The sequence below is a fragment of the Amblyomma maculatum genome, chromosome 2, assembly GCF_055883805.1.
Source record: "Amblyomma maculatum isolate TAMU_Amacu chromosome 2, ASM5588380v1, whole genome shotgun sequence".
In the NCBI taxonomy this organism is placed as follows: Eukaryota; Metazoa; Arthropoda; class Arachnida; order Ixodida; family Ixodidae; genus Amblyomma; species Amblyomma maculatum.
Genome location: NC_139345.1, coordinates 35,315,526 through 35,332,947, shown reverse-complemented (window position 1 = coordinate 35,332,947; position 17,422 = coordinate 35,315,526). Strand labels below are relative to the sequence as shown.

Sequence of the window (17,422 nt, the reverse complement as noted above, 5' to 3'; positions counted from 1 at the left end):
ATTAAAAAATGAATAATTCTCAAAGTGTGTACCAAAGTGTGTCTCCACCTGTGCGTAGACGTGGGCCGTTGGTTCAAGCCACAGTGCTTTTGTGCATTCCGGGGCCGGCGCAGCCTGTCTACTTCACTCGATTTTAGCTGTATCCTGCAGAAGGAACGTCCACGCCTTCGCCACAATATCCCGCTAGCACTGCAAACGACGAGCTTTTCCGCGTGCACCATGGCAGCGCAAAAGTCCACGCCGCAAACACGCACAGATCGCGTGACGCTTTTTCGCTAGCATGTGCTGCACTTCGCTGAAGCCATTATATATGCGCTGAGCCTCGGAAGGTCGCACACAGGTCAGACATTACGCGCTCGAGAGGCGCGGGTCCCTGTGTCTGAAACTTCTAGGCATCCTAGCTGTAACTCTGACGCGGGGTGCACGTAGCCAACAGCAAATGAATTAGCACTCGCGACGTTAAAAAAAAAATGGTAAAAAAGAAGTTGATGTTTAAGGACTCGTACTGATCCCTTCATCATAATCATTGTGGATGCACAAAGATAGTGTCTTGTATAAGCTGCCGTAGAATTTTTAGCGCTGTATTCGTGGGCTAACAGGCATGAGCTTGCGCGTTCAGTCGGTGTGACGGTGAGCCTGCGTCGGCTCACGAGAGAACCTAGGAGAGGAATGTCTTGCGTCAAACGTGTGCCTCTAATCCTTCGCGACATGGTCGCCATCCAAGCGACTATCGGCAGCAAGTTTAGGCGCACAGTGCACCGCTGCACCGCTGATTGCTCCAACGGCTCGGATAACTTGTGATCCCGGCATTACCCGCGTATCATCATGCGAAGTAAGACAGACGCGTTAAATGAAAGAACCGGTGGAACGCAGTAGATATACTGAATTCATGTAGAAAATTTTGTGCAATGCCTATTTTGTGCAGTGCCTGGTGTCATCGACTGTACCGGAACCATGGAAGCATGCAAACATTATCCTCATTCATAAGAAAGGGGACTCTAAGGACCTTAAAAATTACAGACCAATCAGCTTACTGTCTGTTACGAATAAGGTATTTACTAAGGTAATCGCTAATAGAATCAGGACAACCTTAGACTGCAATCAAGCAAATAATCAAGAAGGTTTTCGGAAACGGTACTCTGCTATCGATCATATCCATACCATCAATCAGGTGATAGAAAAATGCTCGGAATATAACCAGCCCTTATACATAGCATTCATTGATTGCGAAAAAGCATTTGACTCAGTTGAAACCTCTGCGGTGATGCAGGCATTGCGAAATCAGGGGGTAGACGAGCCGTACGTGAAAGTGCTGGAAGATATATATATAGTGGCTGCACAGCAACCATCGGTCTGCATAAAGAAAGTAACAAAATTTCCATAAAGAAAGGTGTTAGGCAAGGAGACACAATATCCCCAGTACTATTCACAGCTTGCTTAGAGGAAGTATTCAGAGACTTGGAATGGGAGCAGTTATGGAAGAGGGTAGATGGAGAATACCTCAGTAATTTGCGATTTGCTGATGACATTGCCTTGCTAAGCAACTCGGGGGATGAACTGCAAATAATGATTGATGACATAGACAGAAAAAGTAGAAAAATCAATATGCAGAAGACTAAGGTAATGTTCAAAAGCCTCGGGAACGAACAGCTGTTTACGCCAAGTAGCGAAGCACTGGAAGTAGCAGGCGAATATGTCTACTTAGGACAGGTAGTAACCGCAGATCCGGACCATGATAAGGAAATAACAAGAAGAATAAGATTGGGATGGAGCGCATTTGGCAAGCACTCGCAGATTATGACTAGCAGCTTACCGGTATCGCTCAAGAGGAAAGTATACAACAGTTGCATCTTACATGCACTCATCTATGGGGCTGAAACGTGGAGGCTAACCAAGAGAGTTCTACTTAAGTTGAGGGCAGCCCAGAGGGCTATGGAACGAAAAATGGTAGGGGTAACATTAAGATATAGGAAGCGTGCAGAGTGGGTCAGAGAAATAACTCAAGTTACCGACATTCTAGGGAAAATTAGGAAGAAGAAAGGGGCATGGGCAGGACATGTAGTGCGAAGAGAGGATAACCGATGGTCGCTTACGGTAACAAATTGGATTCCAAGGGAAGGAAAGCGTAGCAGGGGGCGAAAGAAAGTGAGGTGGGCGGATGAGGTTAAGAAGTTCGCAGGGGTCAAGTGGATGCAGCTAGCATAGAGCCGGGTTATGTGGAGAAATATGGGAGAGGCCTTCGCCCTGCAGTGGGTATAGTCAGGCCGATGATGATGATGACTATGAAATAAATGCCAAATCAGGCAATTGATGCACGAGGCGGTTGAAGGAACATGAGAATGACGTCGACCAAGTGTCACACGAAAGAAAACATCCTAGCATAATATTGTCACTCTGCATAGAATGACATCGATTACGACAACTTCTTAGTCATCAGGATGGAGAAGTTTTTATTGTATACAGTCTAAGCCCATTAAAACGACAACATGTTTTAAACAGGAGGCGAGGCTATCTTCCTGAGATATACGCATGATTATTACGCCACCTATGCCGTGCATAAGACACTATTTTCGCATATATGCGGTCCACTACGATAAAGGGACCAACACGGGATTTTTTTTTCTCTTTTGTTTCCGAACATGACGAGTAATTTGTAGTATGTTTTTTCTGTCTCCAGACAAAATCCCGCAAAGAAAATAGCTACTGTGCTTATAATGAGTTTAGTGGCTAAACTCACACAGCATTAGTCGGGCTAATTTGTGCAGCCGAGCACCTAATACTGGCTAGCCTAGACTGGGTTAGCCTATTAATTAAAAAAAGACACATGGCAAGACGACGACGTAATGACTAGAAAACATACACACTGTGCTCTGTGTCTTTTTTTTTTTTTTTCATCTCTACGCTCGCGTCTTTTCGCGCATTCTTTTTAAATGAATGACATACGCCAACTAGCTTGCCAGAAGATGCTATTAACATTATGTCATCATACTCAGGCTAACCTAGCAAAACCTTTTCTACCCGTAATGTAACTCTTACCACCACGAGCCGTATCCGACCGATTTAAATCAGCGGCTACTTTGCTTCACCGCAATCTTCTTCCAATTTCCGCAAGGCATAGGCTAACAAAACAAATACTTGAAATTTTCGTCCAGTTAATAATATTAAACAATCTTTCGGCAATTTCTTCGCGGAGGAAGTGACCAGCGGTCCCCTGTCCTTCGCAGCCCGGGCAGCGGGTCGGAGCCGGTCCCTGCGACTCCGGATGCCCGGCAGCCGCAAGACCTCGTTCGCGCTCTCCAAAGCAACAACGGAAGGAGACGACGCGGCGCCAGAATCGCTCCGAGCGCTTGTCGTGTCCGAAACGCCCGAGCATCAGACCACCACGACGAGCACCACCACCGGCGGCACCACCACCACCACCTCCAGCGTCGTGACGCGGCCCACCAAGGCTGTCGCGGTGCTGGCGCCTTACGAGCGCCCCGAAAGGGGGGCTTCGTTTCATCGCACCGGTAAGCCACCTGTTGTTCTTGCTGTTCGTGAGCCGCCAGAACCTGAGTTCCTTCTAACATGTCTGGAGGCAGCACTCCGTTTCACGGTCTTTTTGCAGGCGAAGCGGACGCCTATGTTATCGCCGTAAGACTAACCCCGTCAACTGCTCCTCAATGCAGCCACCATTTCACAGTTATTAGGTGCTGGAGTATAATATTTAGACGTTGCGACTTCACGACGTTGTCGCATGCTAGCATGCGAACTGCACATGTCTGGGTGTCATCTCCTCGCGCCAACACTCTCCCATCTAGTACAGTCAATTTGTGATATCCTCGCATCTCGAAACACACACACACACACAAAAAAATGAACGCCTGAAAAAAAGGTATGAACAGGTAGCTGGCTTTCAGGTAGTCATCATCATGATTCGTTATTCATCAAATTATTTATTGGTCCACCATACGCAAATAACTCTGCCTTAGACCTGGAGACAAAAAAGCACCACTTTGACCAGCCTGACCATTAAGCTTTTAGTTATTACTAAACCAAAACTGAACTATGCTTCTGTCGTGTGCCGACTTTATAATGAGATGTGGGAATCCCATCACTGAACTAGTTCGTGCTGTAGGGATGTGGCGAAACTGGGAAGAGGGGAATGGGCTGCACGAAGCACCCCTCCTATTCTCATGAGCCTCTGCGGCCTTTCACTTTTATTTCTTTTATATTTTAATTTTTAAATCACATTTACCCTCACTGGCATAGGAGCTGGAGCGATCTGCATATTGCCGGAATCGCAGCGTCGAATGCACGTCAAATGTATTGATGCTACCTTAGTCAGAGAAACGCGGAAAATCTAATAGAATATGCGCGAGTTCTCATTTTTTTCGTGTTGATTTCCAACGCTGTCTTACGTCTGAAATAATTACTATTTATTAGAAGAAATTTCATGTCAGAATGCTCTATGCCCTTGAAATAGGAATTGGTGTGGCTTTCAATGACATCGTCACCGTTATGTCGACAACGCCAGATGTTAAAAATCTGCGCTGCTTTCCCGTGAGTGCCTGGCACTCGCACGCTTTCTCTGACGTCTCTTTTTGAAGTTGATCTATATTCCTCGAGACAGTGTGCATCAGTTGGTCTGTGTCGATTGTGCAAGGCGTCTGTTGCGGGCAGTGCCACTAGATGGGCACTATAGTGGGCCTGTCCGTTTTGTAAGCTTTGCAATGCAGTTATTCTGGTAATGAAGGGGCATTGTCAAAATGTCTCTTGCAAGCGGGTACCTCGTACGTGCTTAGATAAGGAGCGCTCGGGTAGCCTGAGAGAGGTGGGATGGTTTAGGATCCGTGAGTATATACAGGCACCTCGGAATGGGGCATCTCCCCTTGCGTTCTTGCCCGGGGGATAGAAGAGGGCCATCTGGGTTCGGCATGCACGGGTGGCATGGCTCGTTCATCGAGAGTAAGGGTGAGTCGCCTCGTACTTTGCGACTTGGCATTCATGCGATATTAAGTGTGATCCGGTGTGCCCACATTGCTGCTTTTCTACGTTGATTTATGCCTTGCTCGGGGGCAACACAAAAAGGGGGTCCTGTGCGTAAATTAATGGTCGCTACATTGATGATTGGATTAACTAAGCTGGATTGCGTTGTCAACCTGTTCATTACGAATTACGAATTGGATGCTATGAAGCTCCAGTTTTGGTTGGGAAAGCCAAATTTTATGAAAACCAGTTGTTGTGAAGCAGTTGCGCCACTATGGCTTTGGAGGAAGTGCGTGTAATATCGGCGTGTAATATCGTTTTGGAGGAAGTGCATGTAATATCGTCGGTTTTCACTAGTGACTCGATTATATTCATTATGGAAGAAACTGTGGTCTGGCTACGACTGCCGGGGAGGTCTTGTTGATTATGCCAACGTAGCGTTTTGACATGTTACTGTTTAATTTGTTGAAGTGTTCATGAATGCCTCCGTAGTATGTGCGAGACGTGAATGGTGCGTGGGTCAACAGCTTAACACTTGGTGATTGCCCCCTTACGCATCAGTTTTCTATTCTGTAAATGCGGCTTAGTAGATTTCTCGAAGTTGTACCTGAGAGTTCGAGCTATGCTGTGGTTCTTGAGAGGTTAAAATGTGCAAGACAAATGATGTTTCAGGCATGTTACCTCTCGTAAGGGGCTGAAAATAAAATCGTAGTTCCAAGCAGCAAATAATACAGCGATCAGGTATGTTGACTGCGTTAATTAAACTTTATATTTCTAAATTACGTTTTTATTAACAAAAATCTGGAACATAAAATGCACCGCTTCAAGACAGCAGGAAAAAAAAAAAAAAACGACAGTTTTCATCGCACTACTTCCGAAGGAACGTGCTGACTTATATTAAGCTGATAAAAAGTTTCTTTATAAACCTGCCTGTGTCTAACTGCCCAAAACACCCTCTAAAGCGAATTTTTTAGTTTATAGTCACTGCACGGGTGACTTCTTTAAATATTGAAGAAAAAAAAGTGATGGGGGACGCTTAACCTCTGCTTTTTAAGGATATGGCGCGATAGCGTAGGATGCCAGTATACATATGAAGTATACTGGCAGTATGCAATCATAACACAACAATGTAAAACAATGCAAAATATAAATAAACAAGTTAAACATCTATTTACAGTAAACAAAAACGCTGTTAAAGGATGTGTCGAGAGAGAGAGAGAGAGAGATACATTTTTATTCAGAGTAAAATATTCTCCCTAGGTAAGCATAGTGCTCAGTTCAGAAAGCCATGAACCCGAGTCATCTCTCTAATCCGATCGACCTGACTGCGCCGATCTCCCAGGCTGACGCTTGACAGCTCAGTCTCCCACTACACTTCTGGTGTATAATTGGTGGTGATGGTTTCATGGTGTTTCTTGTATTCCCACACCATATGTTAGTGTTAGACACGTTACAGAATGTGCATTCATATCTGTGGGCGGCAGACGAGATCCTGTGTAGTAAAGTACCATGGACTTGACCGTTGGTTAGTATTTGCGGAGGGCGACTGCTTAGTCTTAGGTGGAGTGGCGGATATTTTAACGCGATAGCGTTAAAGACCCTGTTAACCGAAAATCCATCATCAGCGCCAGCGCTAATGGCGGTGGCAGGCCTTAAGTGGCAGCTGACGTATGGCCACGCACTGACTGGATATAGAGTTACTTGACGTTACCTTTGGCAGGAGCTGCCAACTCGGGCCTCTCCCTTCATTGGGAGAGTGATATCAGAATTAGCCTGCCAGGACTCTTGCGTTCAATCCTAAGTTACGCAGGCACACTCATACGGTTTAGTTAAAGCGGAGCTTTATATGTGGGCTGGTCCTATACGCTATCGCGTCATAGCCTTAAACGTGGAGCTTAAACTCCCCATAATGCATTTTTTTTTTCTGTCGAGTTTTTAATGCAGAGGATGCCAGTATATTTCTTGGACATATATTGGGTTTACCGAAATTCCTTTTGGCAGTGGTGCTCGGTTTACTTTATTCGTGGGCTGAGGCGTTGGTGGCCTCGTTTCCTTCAAGGTGGGTGTGTCTCGGTGTCCATATATAAAGGCGTCTGGGAGGTTGCGGACTTTGGCGCGACTGAGGATTCTAAGTGCTATGCTAGAAATAATTCTTGTTTGGTAGTTTTTTTTCATGCAGACTGTGAGTATGTGAAGATGATGGCATATTTTTTCCACGTCTAGAGGGCTAAGGCGATTGCAGCCTCTTCTGCTGAGTCAGTGTCATCTGTTGGAATAGTTGCAGATGTCATTTCCGTAGAGGTGGAATGCATGATGCTAATGGAGCAGGCTGTCTTCCCGAGTATTTTGCTACATAAGTGCATCTACGTTCCTCGCGCTTTGCTATGGTCCAGAACTCTTGCCTGGCGCCGGCCTTTGCGGTGTGTAGGGTGCATATTTCGTAGGATGGGTGGTTGCGGTGATGATGATTTCGTCCGAGATGAGCAGCATAATACAATTCGGTTTTGCGCCTTGTCTGTATCCCAGTTTCTCGAGCGACTACCGCTCTGGACATCTCGATCAATAATGGCATTCAGCCTTCGCTGATTATTCACAAAGCCGATAGGATTAGTTTTACTAATTTTTCTTCTTTTTTTTTTTTTTTTTTGCGCAATCTCGATGGGCTAGCGCCGGTGGTTTTGGGGAAGAGTCGACTGTTTCTTTATCGCTGCAGATGGCGCTTCCGAAAAACACTGTTTTGGTAGCATAAACACACTAACTTTTAGAATTTTCATTATTGCCTTCATGTTAAGCCGTAGTTGTTAAGTTGTTACGAGGATTCCGGAGCAGCATTTGTTCATTTTCCAGCAGAGGTTACACATGTTCGGTACGAGCGTCCGCTTTGAAATGGCGCACATTGCTTCCGAAACTGCGGGCATTGCCAGCAGGGTCCCGACCGCTATATGTGCATGGCAAGTTCGTTGATTCTATTATTCACACATCAAATGCGCACAGAAATAGTAAGCGTAAGTGAAACTATCCCTAGAAGCATGTGACTGCACGATAAAGCGAGGCACGACTTTTACCTTGCGCGCACTTTCGTGAACAAGGTATATATAAACGCACTGCAGTCCTCTTTTCTCACGATGCCCTTTCCTCCTCCTTATCGCTACTTTCTAAGACACACTTCTCTCCCGTGTCGTCGTCTCTGCTACCGCGAACAGCTCTTAAAAAATTCAGGGTGCTGTTATTCGCTACCCGTCTTCGCACGTTGGCTCTGAACTGGCGCTCATTAATTCTCATCTGGTCACCGTGCTACTCAAGCGTACTGTATGTCCTTGGTCTGAAGCGCGTTTCATAGCGCTTGCCATCTGAAGGCCGCTGCGTGACGCCGACTGCGGCTCGGGTGACCGAGAAGCACTTTAACGGAGCCTCAAGATGGTGAAGCTTAACGGCTGCGCCCCTCTCCCTCCGCTGTCTCCATCATTCCTGCGGTCACGAGAATGTTTGCATTCGTTAGTAACAGTCGACAGAAGAAAGTAAACAATACGATATGCAGTTTGTTTACAAGGAACATTAATTAAAGCGGCCAGAAGAATGGCTTGTCGGAAAAGACCTTTGATGAGCACCGTAGGAGCGTGAATTGTATACGCATCTCAGCAATTTGGCGACGGGAACTTTACGCGTACCTATGCACTGTAAAGCTTGGTTGCTCACAGAATCCTAATTCACTTTGCTTCAGCGCGCCTGGGCCAGTGTGCATGGTGCACGTCGCACTGCAATGCGACATATTCTTTTATGCAACCTGGGGCTTTTTAAAATATGCAAGCCGTTGAGAGAGGGCAGCTGATTCGTTCCTTTCGGTATTCGAAACCGCCAGGACATACGCCAATCAAGGAGCAGCTGGATAGTTTTTTTAGGTCTGGAAACTGCTTACCATCGGCTTCGTCTAACTGCTGCGTTCACAACGCCTTACAGTTCCGCTTGGTGCTAGTAGACAGCAGCCCTCAATGCGACAACTGCGTTGGAGAGGAAACAGTGCAGCATATTCTGCTTGAGTGTCCAATGCATACCGACGACTCGTCGGGATGTCTATGAGAGTGGATAGTGTATATATAGCCCCGTCACGCGCACAGTTTCAATGCCCATTGAGCCGATGACCATCAAATTAAATGGGTATCGGTCAGTCCACACTCTGGTTTTCGATGACCGAGCATCTACTCAATAGAGGTTCACGAGTCACTCAATCATTCATAGTCAACCATAGAGGTTCACGAATGCCGGTTGACTATTCTCACTGGCCATTGGAAACATATTTACGCTCACCATACATGAAAAAAAAAAAAAAAGAAAAAACAACGCAAAAAAAAAAAGCTCGACATAACTTAAATTATATTTATTAGTTAATTGCAAAGCGGAAGGTTCCAGTAAGGAGTTCACATGTTAATTTTCATTCGGCAGTCAAAATGACAGCCTCGCAGAATGTCCGGTGGTCAAAAAGTATGGTTATAAACTTGTCGGTTGTGTTTTGCGGCTTCCCACAGTGTTTCGGCCAAGTTCTCATCTGAGCGCACCTAGAGACAGCCGAGACAAGGAAGAGTACCACGCCTGCTGCATTGATAACGCCTGAAAACGTGACAATGACGTCCACCGAGCAGTGGCAGTTTCGCCAACTCGAAATGAATCGTTCTGAAACGAAATGTGCGTCGTTGCACATCGCCGCCCGCCGTGCCGTTGCTGTTTGTGCACTGCGCCAAGCTGTGAAGTATTTTAACGCCCTTTAGGAAATAACTTTTCAATTAAAAATAGCACTTAATCTAATATTCACTTCGTTTTGTACTACTTCAGTTCTTATTTCCCTGCGATATTGATACCCCTTGTGCCACCTATCGAATCACAGGCTCACTATGCAATCATCATTAAAATTCACCGCGTGGTAGCGGTACGCCTGCAGATATAGCGCTCGAAAGTTTCGATCACAATTGATTCAAGGGGCATTGTGAATGCCCGTGCTTCGTAGGCAGCATACTATACGTGCAGTGTACTTTTAGAGCGCAGCTCTTTGGCGCCCATTTCTGCGTTTCGTGTCGTCGTCGCAGTCGTCTTTATAAAGGCTGGTTCACACTGGCGACTCGCAGAGGTCGCGCGGCTCGATCCTAGACGGAGTGGGAGACTCACGACAAGCGCCGATCGACGACGAGTGTTCACACCGGCCTGCGACTCGCTTCACGACAACCCCCTCTCCGAACAAGATTTGAACGAAGAGCCGACTTTCGCGCTTTACGGCCTCTGCTACCGCTCTCGGGGTGGATCATTCAGACTCATTTTGCGTATGAATACGTGCAATTATCAGCGAGGAAGGAAATCTTATGGTCATGCTCATGTTTAGGGCTGTAAGCCAAAGCGCTCTAGTTAGGCGAAGACGGAAGCGGCGGTGATGTGTGCGCTGTTTGCGGTCTCGCGAAAGAGCAGATCACGAAATCGCCTCATGCCCGAGCATCGAGCACATGACCAAGAATACGAGTACAAACGCGAATTAGTACGCGTCCCTCTCGCAGTGATCCTTAACATGTGCGCCCAATAACTGCGGGCGCAGTAAGTCGATCGTGCACGCGCGCGCATGCACTCTTGAATTTTCCCGCGCTAAGAAGGAGGCACAAGCAACGCGTATTGGCTGAGGAGTTCTGCGACTTGAAGTCGCGTCGCAAGAAATCGGTCAGCAAGCGACTCCTTCAAACGGGTCGCAGGCGACTCGTTCGGGTCTCCCCCTCCGTGACTTATCGCCCCTTCCGTGACGCATCGCGTCTCGCGACCTCCCGCCAGTCCGGAGCAGTGCGCGTTCCTGCCGCCACCGTTCGCCGCTGCGTGTACCCCCCCCCCCCCCCCCCTTCATCTCTCTTCCTCCGTGGTGGCGATCGTGGCGAAACGAAGAGGCGTCCGTGTGCTGTGCGATGTCAGCGCACGTTAAAGATCTCCAGGTGGTCGAAATTACTCCGTAGCCCTCCACTACGGCTCCTATTTCTCTCTTTCCACTTTCACTCCCATCTTCCTCCCTCCCCTTACGGCGCGGTTGCGGTGTCCACAGAAAACAAGTGAGACAGTTACCGCGCCTTTCCTTTCCTTTCCTATAAATAAATCAGTTTCTTCTGTGTTCTCCGAATGTTGCGCGCGCTCCTGCCGCCGCCATTCGCCCCTGCATGTACAGTGGTTGTCAAAAGAATACGGCCCAAGGCTTTTGCTCCTAAGCCTCGTAACGAGGCGCGTTACGCATCTGCAGCGCTCGAAATTTTGTAGATGAGATATCTAGTCTACACTCTTTTCTATGATTAACTTCATATACCACTATTGCTTTTGAGGAGCCTAATTAGAGTGCTTAGAGGCGAACCCCTTGGGCCGTATATTTTCACAAATACTGAACCCCCCCCTCCCCCCCTCCAATTCCTGCGTGGCGGCTATGGTGTTCTCCGGTTGCCGAAGCGCCGGCTCGGCATCAGCGGATCACGGAGAGTGATCTCAAGCCGAAACGCAGAGCCAGGTTGACTTGACTCGCTAGCGGTATCAGCGGCATCAGTCATTTGCAGCTATCTCTTCGCCGCGCAACGTTCCTATGGGTGCACGCGCTGCCTCCCGCGACATCCAAATAACTAACTTAATTCCTTCAATGCCACCCGTATGTGGCGGCAATCGGAACGCCGAATCGGTGGCGGCGGATCTCGATATATGCACCTCCCGAGCCGGAACGCATACCTCAATGTATCGAAAAGCTGAAACAGCTGATGAGCTGCGCTCAAATTTCGCATTAGGTAGTAACGTAATCGTCGGCAATTTTTTTCTTTGCCTATTTATGCGAAGTTGATCTTCTAGACAAACTCTAAAATGTCTTTCTTCCTTATAAATGCTCACTCTTCATGCAATGAACTTTCTCATCGAATTTTGTACGACATTAAACTTAGCCTCCTTTGTTTTTTCCAGCATATGACTTTGATACATATCACCTTGCATTTTATAGCGAATATATAAAATTTTATTGTATTTATTGTAAAAATTTATGTTTTTCTTCAACTCTCTCTCTTTCCGTATTTGTCGATCCGCAGTTATTTTTCACACAAACGGCTGCTAAATTGTGTTGCTGGGTTGCACGAAGAATTTCTTAGGTGTTGCAATTCCTCAACCATTGCATAACAATACGAGAAGATCTACGCCATGGCTTTTGATCAAGGAGAACAATGCTTCTGCCTTTATAACTTTTCCTGTGCTTGAATAACGATTGAATAATGAACTGTCAACTTTTGTCCGTCAGCCGATTTTGAAGTTTGGTTTATCACCCTTTTGAGAACAAGGGTGAAATTCTGTTCACAACTGCTTCTGCATATACCCCAAAACCACGTCCGTGCATAGCCCTTAAATTTCTCCTAATGGTGACTCAGCTTCGAAAATTTTTTTTGCAAAAAAAAATACAATGAGTCTGGGCATTTGAACGCTCAGGAAAGCTCACTTTTTCTACCAAAAGCTTCGGCACAGTAAAGGCGTCGCCCAAATGCCATTTGGCGTAAGCTGACCGTGCTCCTAGCACCGACCATATGAAAACAGTACTTTACGCAGCTGAGAACAGCGAGTATGGCTCATTTTGCCATGCTTTCAAATATTTAATTTATTTTCTAGACTCACCCTCGGTCACTTGACTTTCAGTATGTCTGCGGCTGAAAAACTAAACCTTGGAATTGGTAAAGGCTGAGAAGCTGGCTAGGTTCTATCTTTTTATCGCATGACGTACATTACAGGAGCGTAAACATTCACAGGGCAGCGAACGTACGAGCCCGAACAGTCGTGTGCCATGAATATATATATATATATATATATATATATATATATATATATATATATATATATATATATATATATATCGATGGATTTTTTGTTTACGTCAGTTTTAGGGGACGAAGGCGCAGTATCTGTCTGCTGGTTTACAGGTACCTACGCTTACAATTAACAGCACACAATCAGAGGCGCACATGTCGTGGGTTCGAATCAATATAGCAAATTAGGCTCCCACTTGACTACCAGGTGAATACTATAAATGGTGAGTGAAATGATATGACACCCTCAACGCTGCAAAAATAATGATTTCGTCGCAATCTTGATACAAAATTGCACGCGTGAAACCGGGTGCGATTGCGTGGGTTTAAAGACTTTCTTTTTTACTCTTTGGCTTCCTGCGATTTTCGCGTTTTACAATCCCGATAGTGCCTACACCATTTTTTACGACACGAGGCCTTTAGGCTATTCCGTGAAAAACTAGATAAATGCAAACGGTTTAGCTTAACTAGCGGAGAATGTCGTGCAGTATCGCTATGTGGAACGCTTCGCATGACCTTGTGCGTTCCTTGTGTTCAGTAGGCTGTCGCGCACGGCGATGCTCTGCTTAAGACAATCCGAACAAACCCTGGTTCCAAAGCAACCCAGGCTATGAAAGGCGCTGGAGTGGAGTACTTCAGAAATTTCGGCCACCTGGGGTTCTTTAACGTGCACTAACATCGCACAGCACACGGGCGCCTTGCTTTTCGCCTCCACCAAAAAGCGGCCGTCGCGGCCGGGATTCGATCCCGCATCCTTGGGAACGGTAGTATAGCACCTTAACCACTTCACCACCGCGCCGGGTCTCGCGAAGTGGTCTAATGTAGTGGGCAGTGAAGCCGATTGCATTGTCTCGACCAGGGCTGGAAGCCCACTGACGGCAGGTTGCTTTATTCATTCGGTGCTCTCAAAGGTGAAATATCAAAGTGGCTTCAGACGCGTATCGTCAAAATCTGGAAATGCTGCTAGTAGTGCTACTGTGCGAATAATTTGGCGGACTTAAGAACGGTTTCATTATTGCTTTCGTGTTAACAGAAGGGGAAGGACCGTAACATGTTTATAGCGCAGAAGGAATGAAGGGACGTTTGTGATCAGGATGGTGGCAGAGGTGGTGGTAGAGCACGTGAATGTGCGTGTGCCAGCGTGTGGCGGGAAGGTACAGGATCCCCAATTCTAGATATAACACGGTCACTGCTTTCAATACAGTGACCGAATTATATGTACACAACATTTTGTCTTGGATGCAAGATGGAACTAATCTGCACATGCTACCTTTCAAGCGCTGACCTGTTTAGATTGTGGGCCACACTTGGTCTTTTCCGTTGCTTGCTCGCAGCCAACAGCGTGGGCAGCCGGGTGCTGCCCAACGCGTCCTCCGAGTCCGACCTGGGGCGCTTCGCAGCCCTGACGGGTCAGACGCGGGCCAAATCACCCTCCCTGAGCCAGGTGACCGTCGATCCCCGCAAGGACAACTCGCACTCATCCACCGCCTCCAAGCTGGTCCTTAAGGAGGTCCAGTCGCACAGCTTCAAGCAGCACGTCGGAGAGAAGGTGGCCCAGGTGAGGGGAAGACGCCGCCCAATGAGGGATCGATTTACCTCAAGCGGTCGTCCGCCACTGGGCCTTTACATTCAGTTCTATGAAAAGAGGTAGTTAATGCATGGAAATTTCAGATAATGATGCCTTCAGAATTTGTGAAATGTGCCTCACGGAGTGCGACCAGCGGTCTATTTGGCCACTCAGCTGTTTTTGACACCGAGAGGATGTGGATCTACGCTTTACAGCCCAATTTTGTAAAGTTCGTTCTTTTTTTCTTGTACAATATATTTAAAACTCACTGTCTCACTGCAACATTCATTTTAGGGAATGAATCCGACATTGCACTATAGTGTATCTGCCCGAATTGTTAAACAAGGCTTGATGGCTAAGAGAACGCCTTCAGCCAACGTAAACTATGGCCTTATGGGGCTTACGCTAGCGCTTACACGTTCAGATTGCATTGCATAATACCAGCTCTATTTCACTCACCCATTATATTTTTTAAAACTTCTGCCAGCGTACGTTATGGACAATTGCAATAATCTTATTTAGTGCAAATAATATTATTGAAATGTCAGAAAAACGACTAGTCCTTCAGTTTACTCTTCTGAGGTATATGGTAAAAGGCAAGAGCGCATGTTTTAGGCTAGTCTTAGAGTCTAAGCTCTATCCAAAGATGGGAAAGGCATTCCATGGTTAAAGGGTAACTTATGGCACTTTAAAAAAATTAAGTTGCAGCCATCAGAGGGTGTCAAAATGTTAATTGTGTTGGTTTATTAAATGGCAAATCAGGGTCATGAGAGTGGCTCTATTGGGGATAATACGAAGTAAGGCTGATATACACGAAATAATTGCCTCGTTCAATGAACGCACTAAGGGTTCTCAGTATCGCAATGCGGCTAACTTAGAGCGAAATTTTATTTTGGATACCTCCTCGTACAGTACACAATCAATGGATTTGAGGACAGTGTGCGCCTGAGAGGCCTGATGGAGATCTTTTTGGCTAAATCTTCGCATGTACGAAGTTTAATTCCGCTATATTAGGCGAGAACCTTTAGGAAGCGATCCGTATGAATTTGCGATTTTTATTGTGCATGATATAGCGATCATTTTGTCTGCGCTAGTAATTAGGTACGAATTCATTTCCTTGTCCTTTTTAAACCCAAAATTTCCCAGTGGCATAACCTGCGACCTGCAGAAGGACAAGATAAAAAATAGGATACAGGCATCGTTGCTTAATAGAACTCGTGCCACTATATGAAACCTCTCATGTAAAACGTTGTATCAAACTGGGCATAGAGCACAACAAACTCTGATTGCGTGCTTCGACGCCCAAAAAACGATTTTCATTCTTTCTGGCTTTGAGTGCCGCCATCCTTAGGGAGGGGAATCACCTTTGCTAAAACGCCAGGCAGCTCCAGCAAGACCAGAACACCTTCGAAAAAATCATTTAACGCTACTCTACAACAACGCAATGCAGGGATACGCTTGTTGCTCAGGCAAGCCAAGTAATTCCGGCCTGTGGATATTTAAATTGAGAATTTCAGTTTGTTCGTTTTTCTGCTTTCTGTGGAGCCTGTTATAATGACTTACAAATGTTCTCTGTACTGCCACGGAACAAAGGCGAAGGCCCTCCGACAACCTGCGTTCTAGGTCAAGAGCGCGTGAGACTCTCCCTATGTGTCACACTGAGGTGCCACCTGAGGATCGCAGGTGGCATTACGCTGAAGGTATATCTATGTAGTCGATCCATTTCAATCCAACCGCACTGTATTCAAATCTAGATTCAATCCACAAATCGCTTGAAACAGTTCAAACCCATGTCTGTGGAGCCACAGGTCTAACTGTTAACATTTTCGTTTTACTTGTATTTAAACGGATGCCCGTGACTTTCAGGTGACGCCGAAATTTACCAGCCTGTTTTCGAAAAGTATAGACGCACAAAAAATACGCGTGATTTACAATAAAAGCTAATGCTTGATGTAATCGTTTGGTCCTTAAGCACAATTTATCATAGCTTTGTTGCCATAATTTCATTGTTACCAGTTTCTAGTTACCAGTTTTTAGCGCAGCCATAGGGTCATAAAAGTAGCCGACTTGCCTGCAGTGGGAGAGCGACCTTGAGACTGCCAAACGGTCTATCAGTCCACTTAATCGCCAGCGGCTACCCGAACATTCTTGTCGCCTAAAATATAGGGATACGGAGTTATGGCAGTTATGGAGCAGATTTCAATAAACTAGTGACATTTTATTGCAGAGTAGTGCAGAGAAATAAACGCTTGGGGATCGCTTCAGTGCCCTTACACAGCGTATATGGCCTGCGCTGCCGCTGTACAGCTATTCCGGGGGGCTTTTTTGTGCGCGTGTGTTTTAGAACATACAACCTCAGCTGCTTTTAACATTTTTTAAATATTTATGGCCGTTTTTTGTCTCCACGTTTCTCTCTCCTTTTTCCTTTTGGAACCATACGACACTCACCTATACGCATGCCATCGCCGGCAATGATTGCTGACTTCGAGCTGATAACAGAACCACAAATGCACGTAATTGCAGCCCGCGTAATAACATGCTTGAGCTTCGAAACCCACATGACGTCTTGATTGATTGACCGTCGTGGAGCTTTCACAGAAGCAGCTTGGCTAAGCTTCCAGCGGCGCTCCGCTAACCGCTTTGCCTCAGCGCTAAATAAGCTTGACAAGTAAGAGAAACAATTCTTGTATGTTCGATTTTTGTTTGTTAGCACAAAAGATAAATATTAGGCAGGAACTTTCGTGGAAAGGAAGTTCTCAATCCTCCAGGCGAAATTCATGAATAATTATTGTGGCCAATTTTATGCTCAGCCAAAAATGAATGTTCCACAAAAATTACAAGAAAACTGTTGCAAGCTCGAGAAGCCATTGTTTTTGCTTTTATGCCTTTTTTCTCCAAAATAAATTAAAATATATTACAAGCATAGTTGAACCTGGCCTGCAGTTCCGCGACTTCTTCCAGTAAGGCATCGCCAACAGTGAGGGTAAAAAAAACACACGCAAAATAACAGCGCCTCACCTCACAGAGTGCATTGCATTAATAGAGGAGCCAT

General features: G+C 46.1%; 1 protein-coding gene across 3 annotated transcripts in view; it reads left to right on the top strand.

Annotated features, from left to right (window-relative positions):
* The window catches only part of sei (potassium voltage-gated channel seizure), a 283,246-nt gene that overhangs the window by 146,749 nt on the left and 119,075 nt on the right, over positions 1–17,422 (top strand). For all 3 annotated transcript variants that reach the window (XM_084593794.1, XM_084593795.1, XM_084593793.1), the window contains exons 4-5: positions 3,225–3,509; positions 14,138–14,361. In XM_084593794.1, the coding sequence (XP_084449920.1) occupies positions 3,225–3,509; positions 14,138–14,361 (509 nt within the window). The remainder of the gene's footprint in view (positions 1–3,224; positions 3,510–14,137; positions 14,362–17,422) is intronic.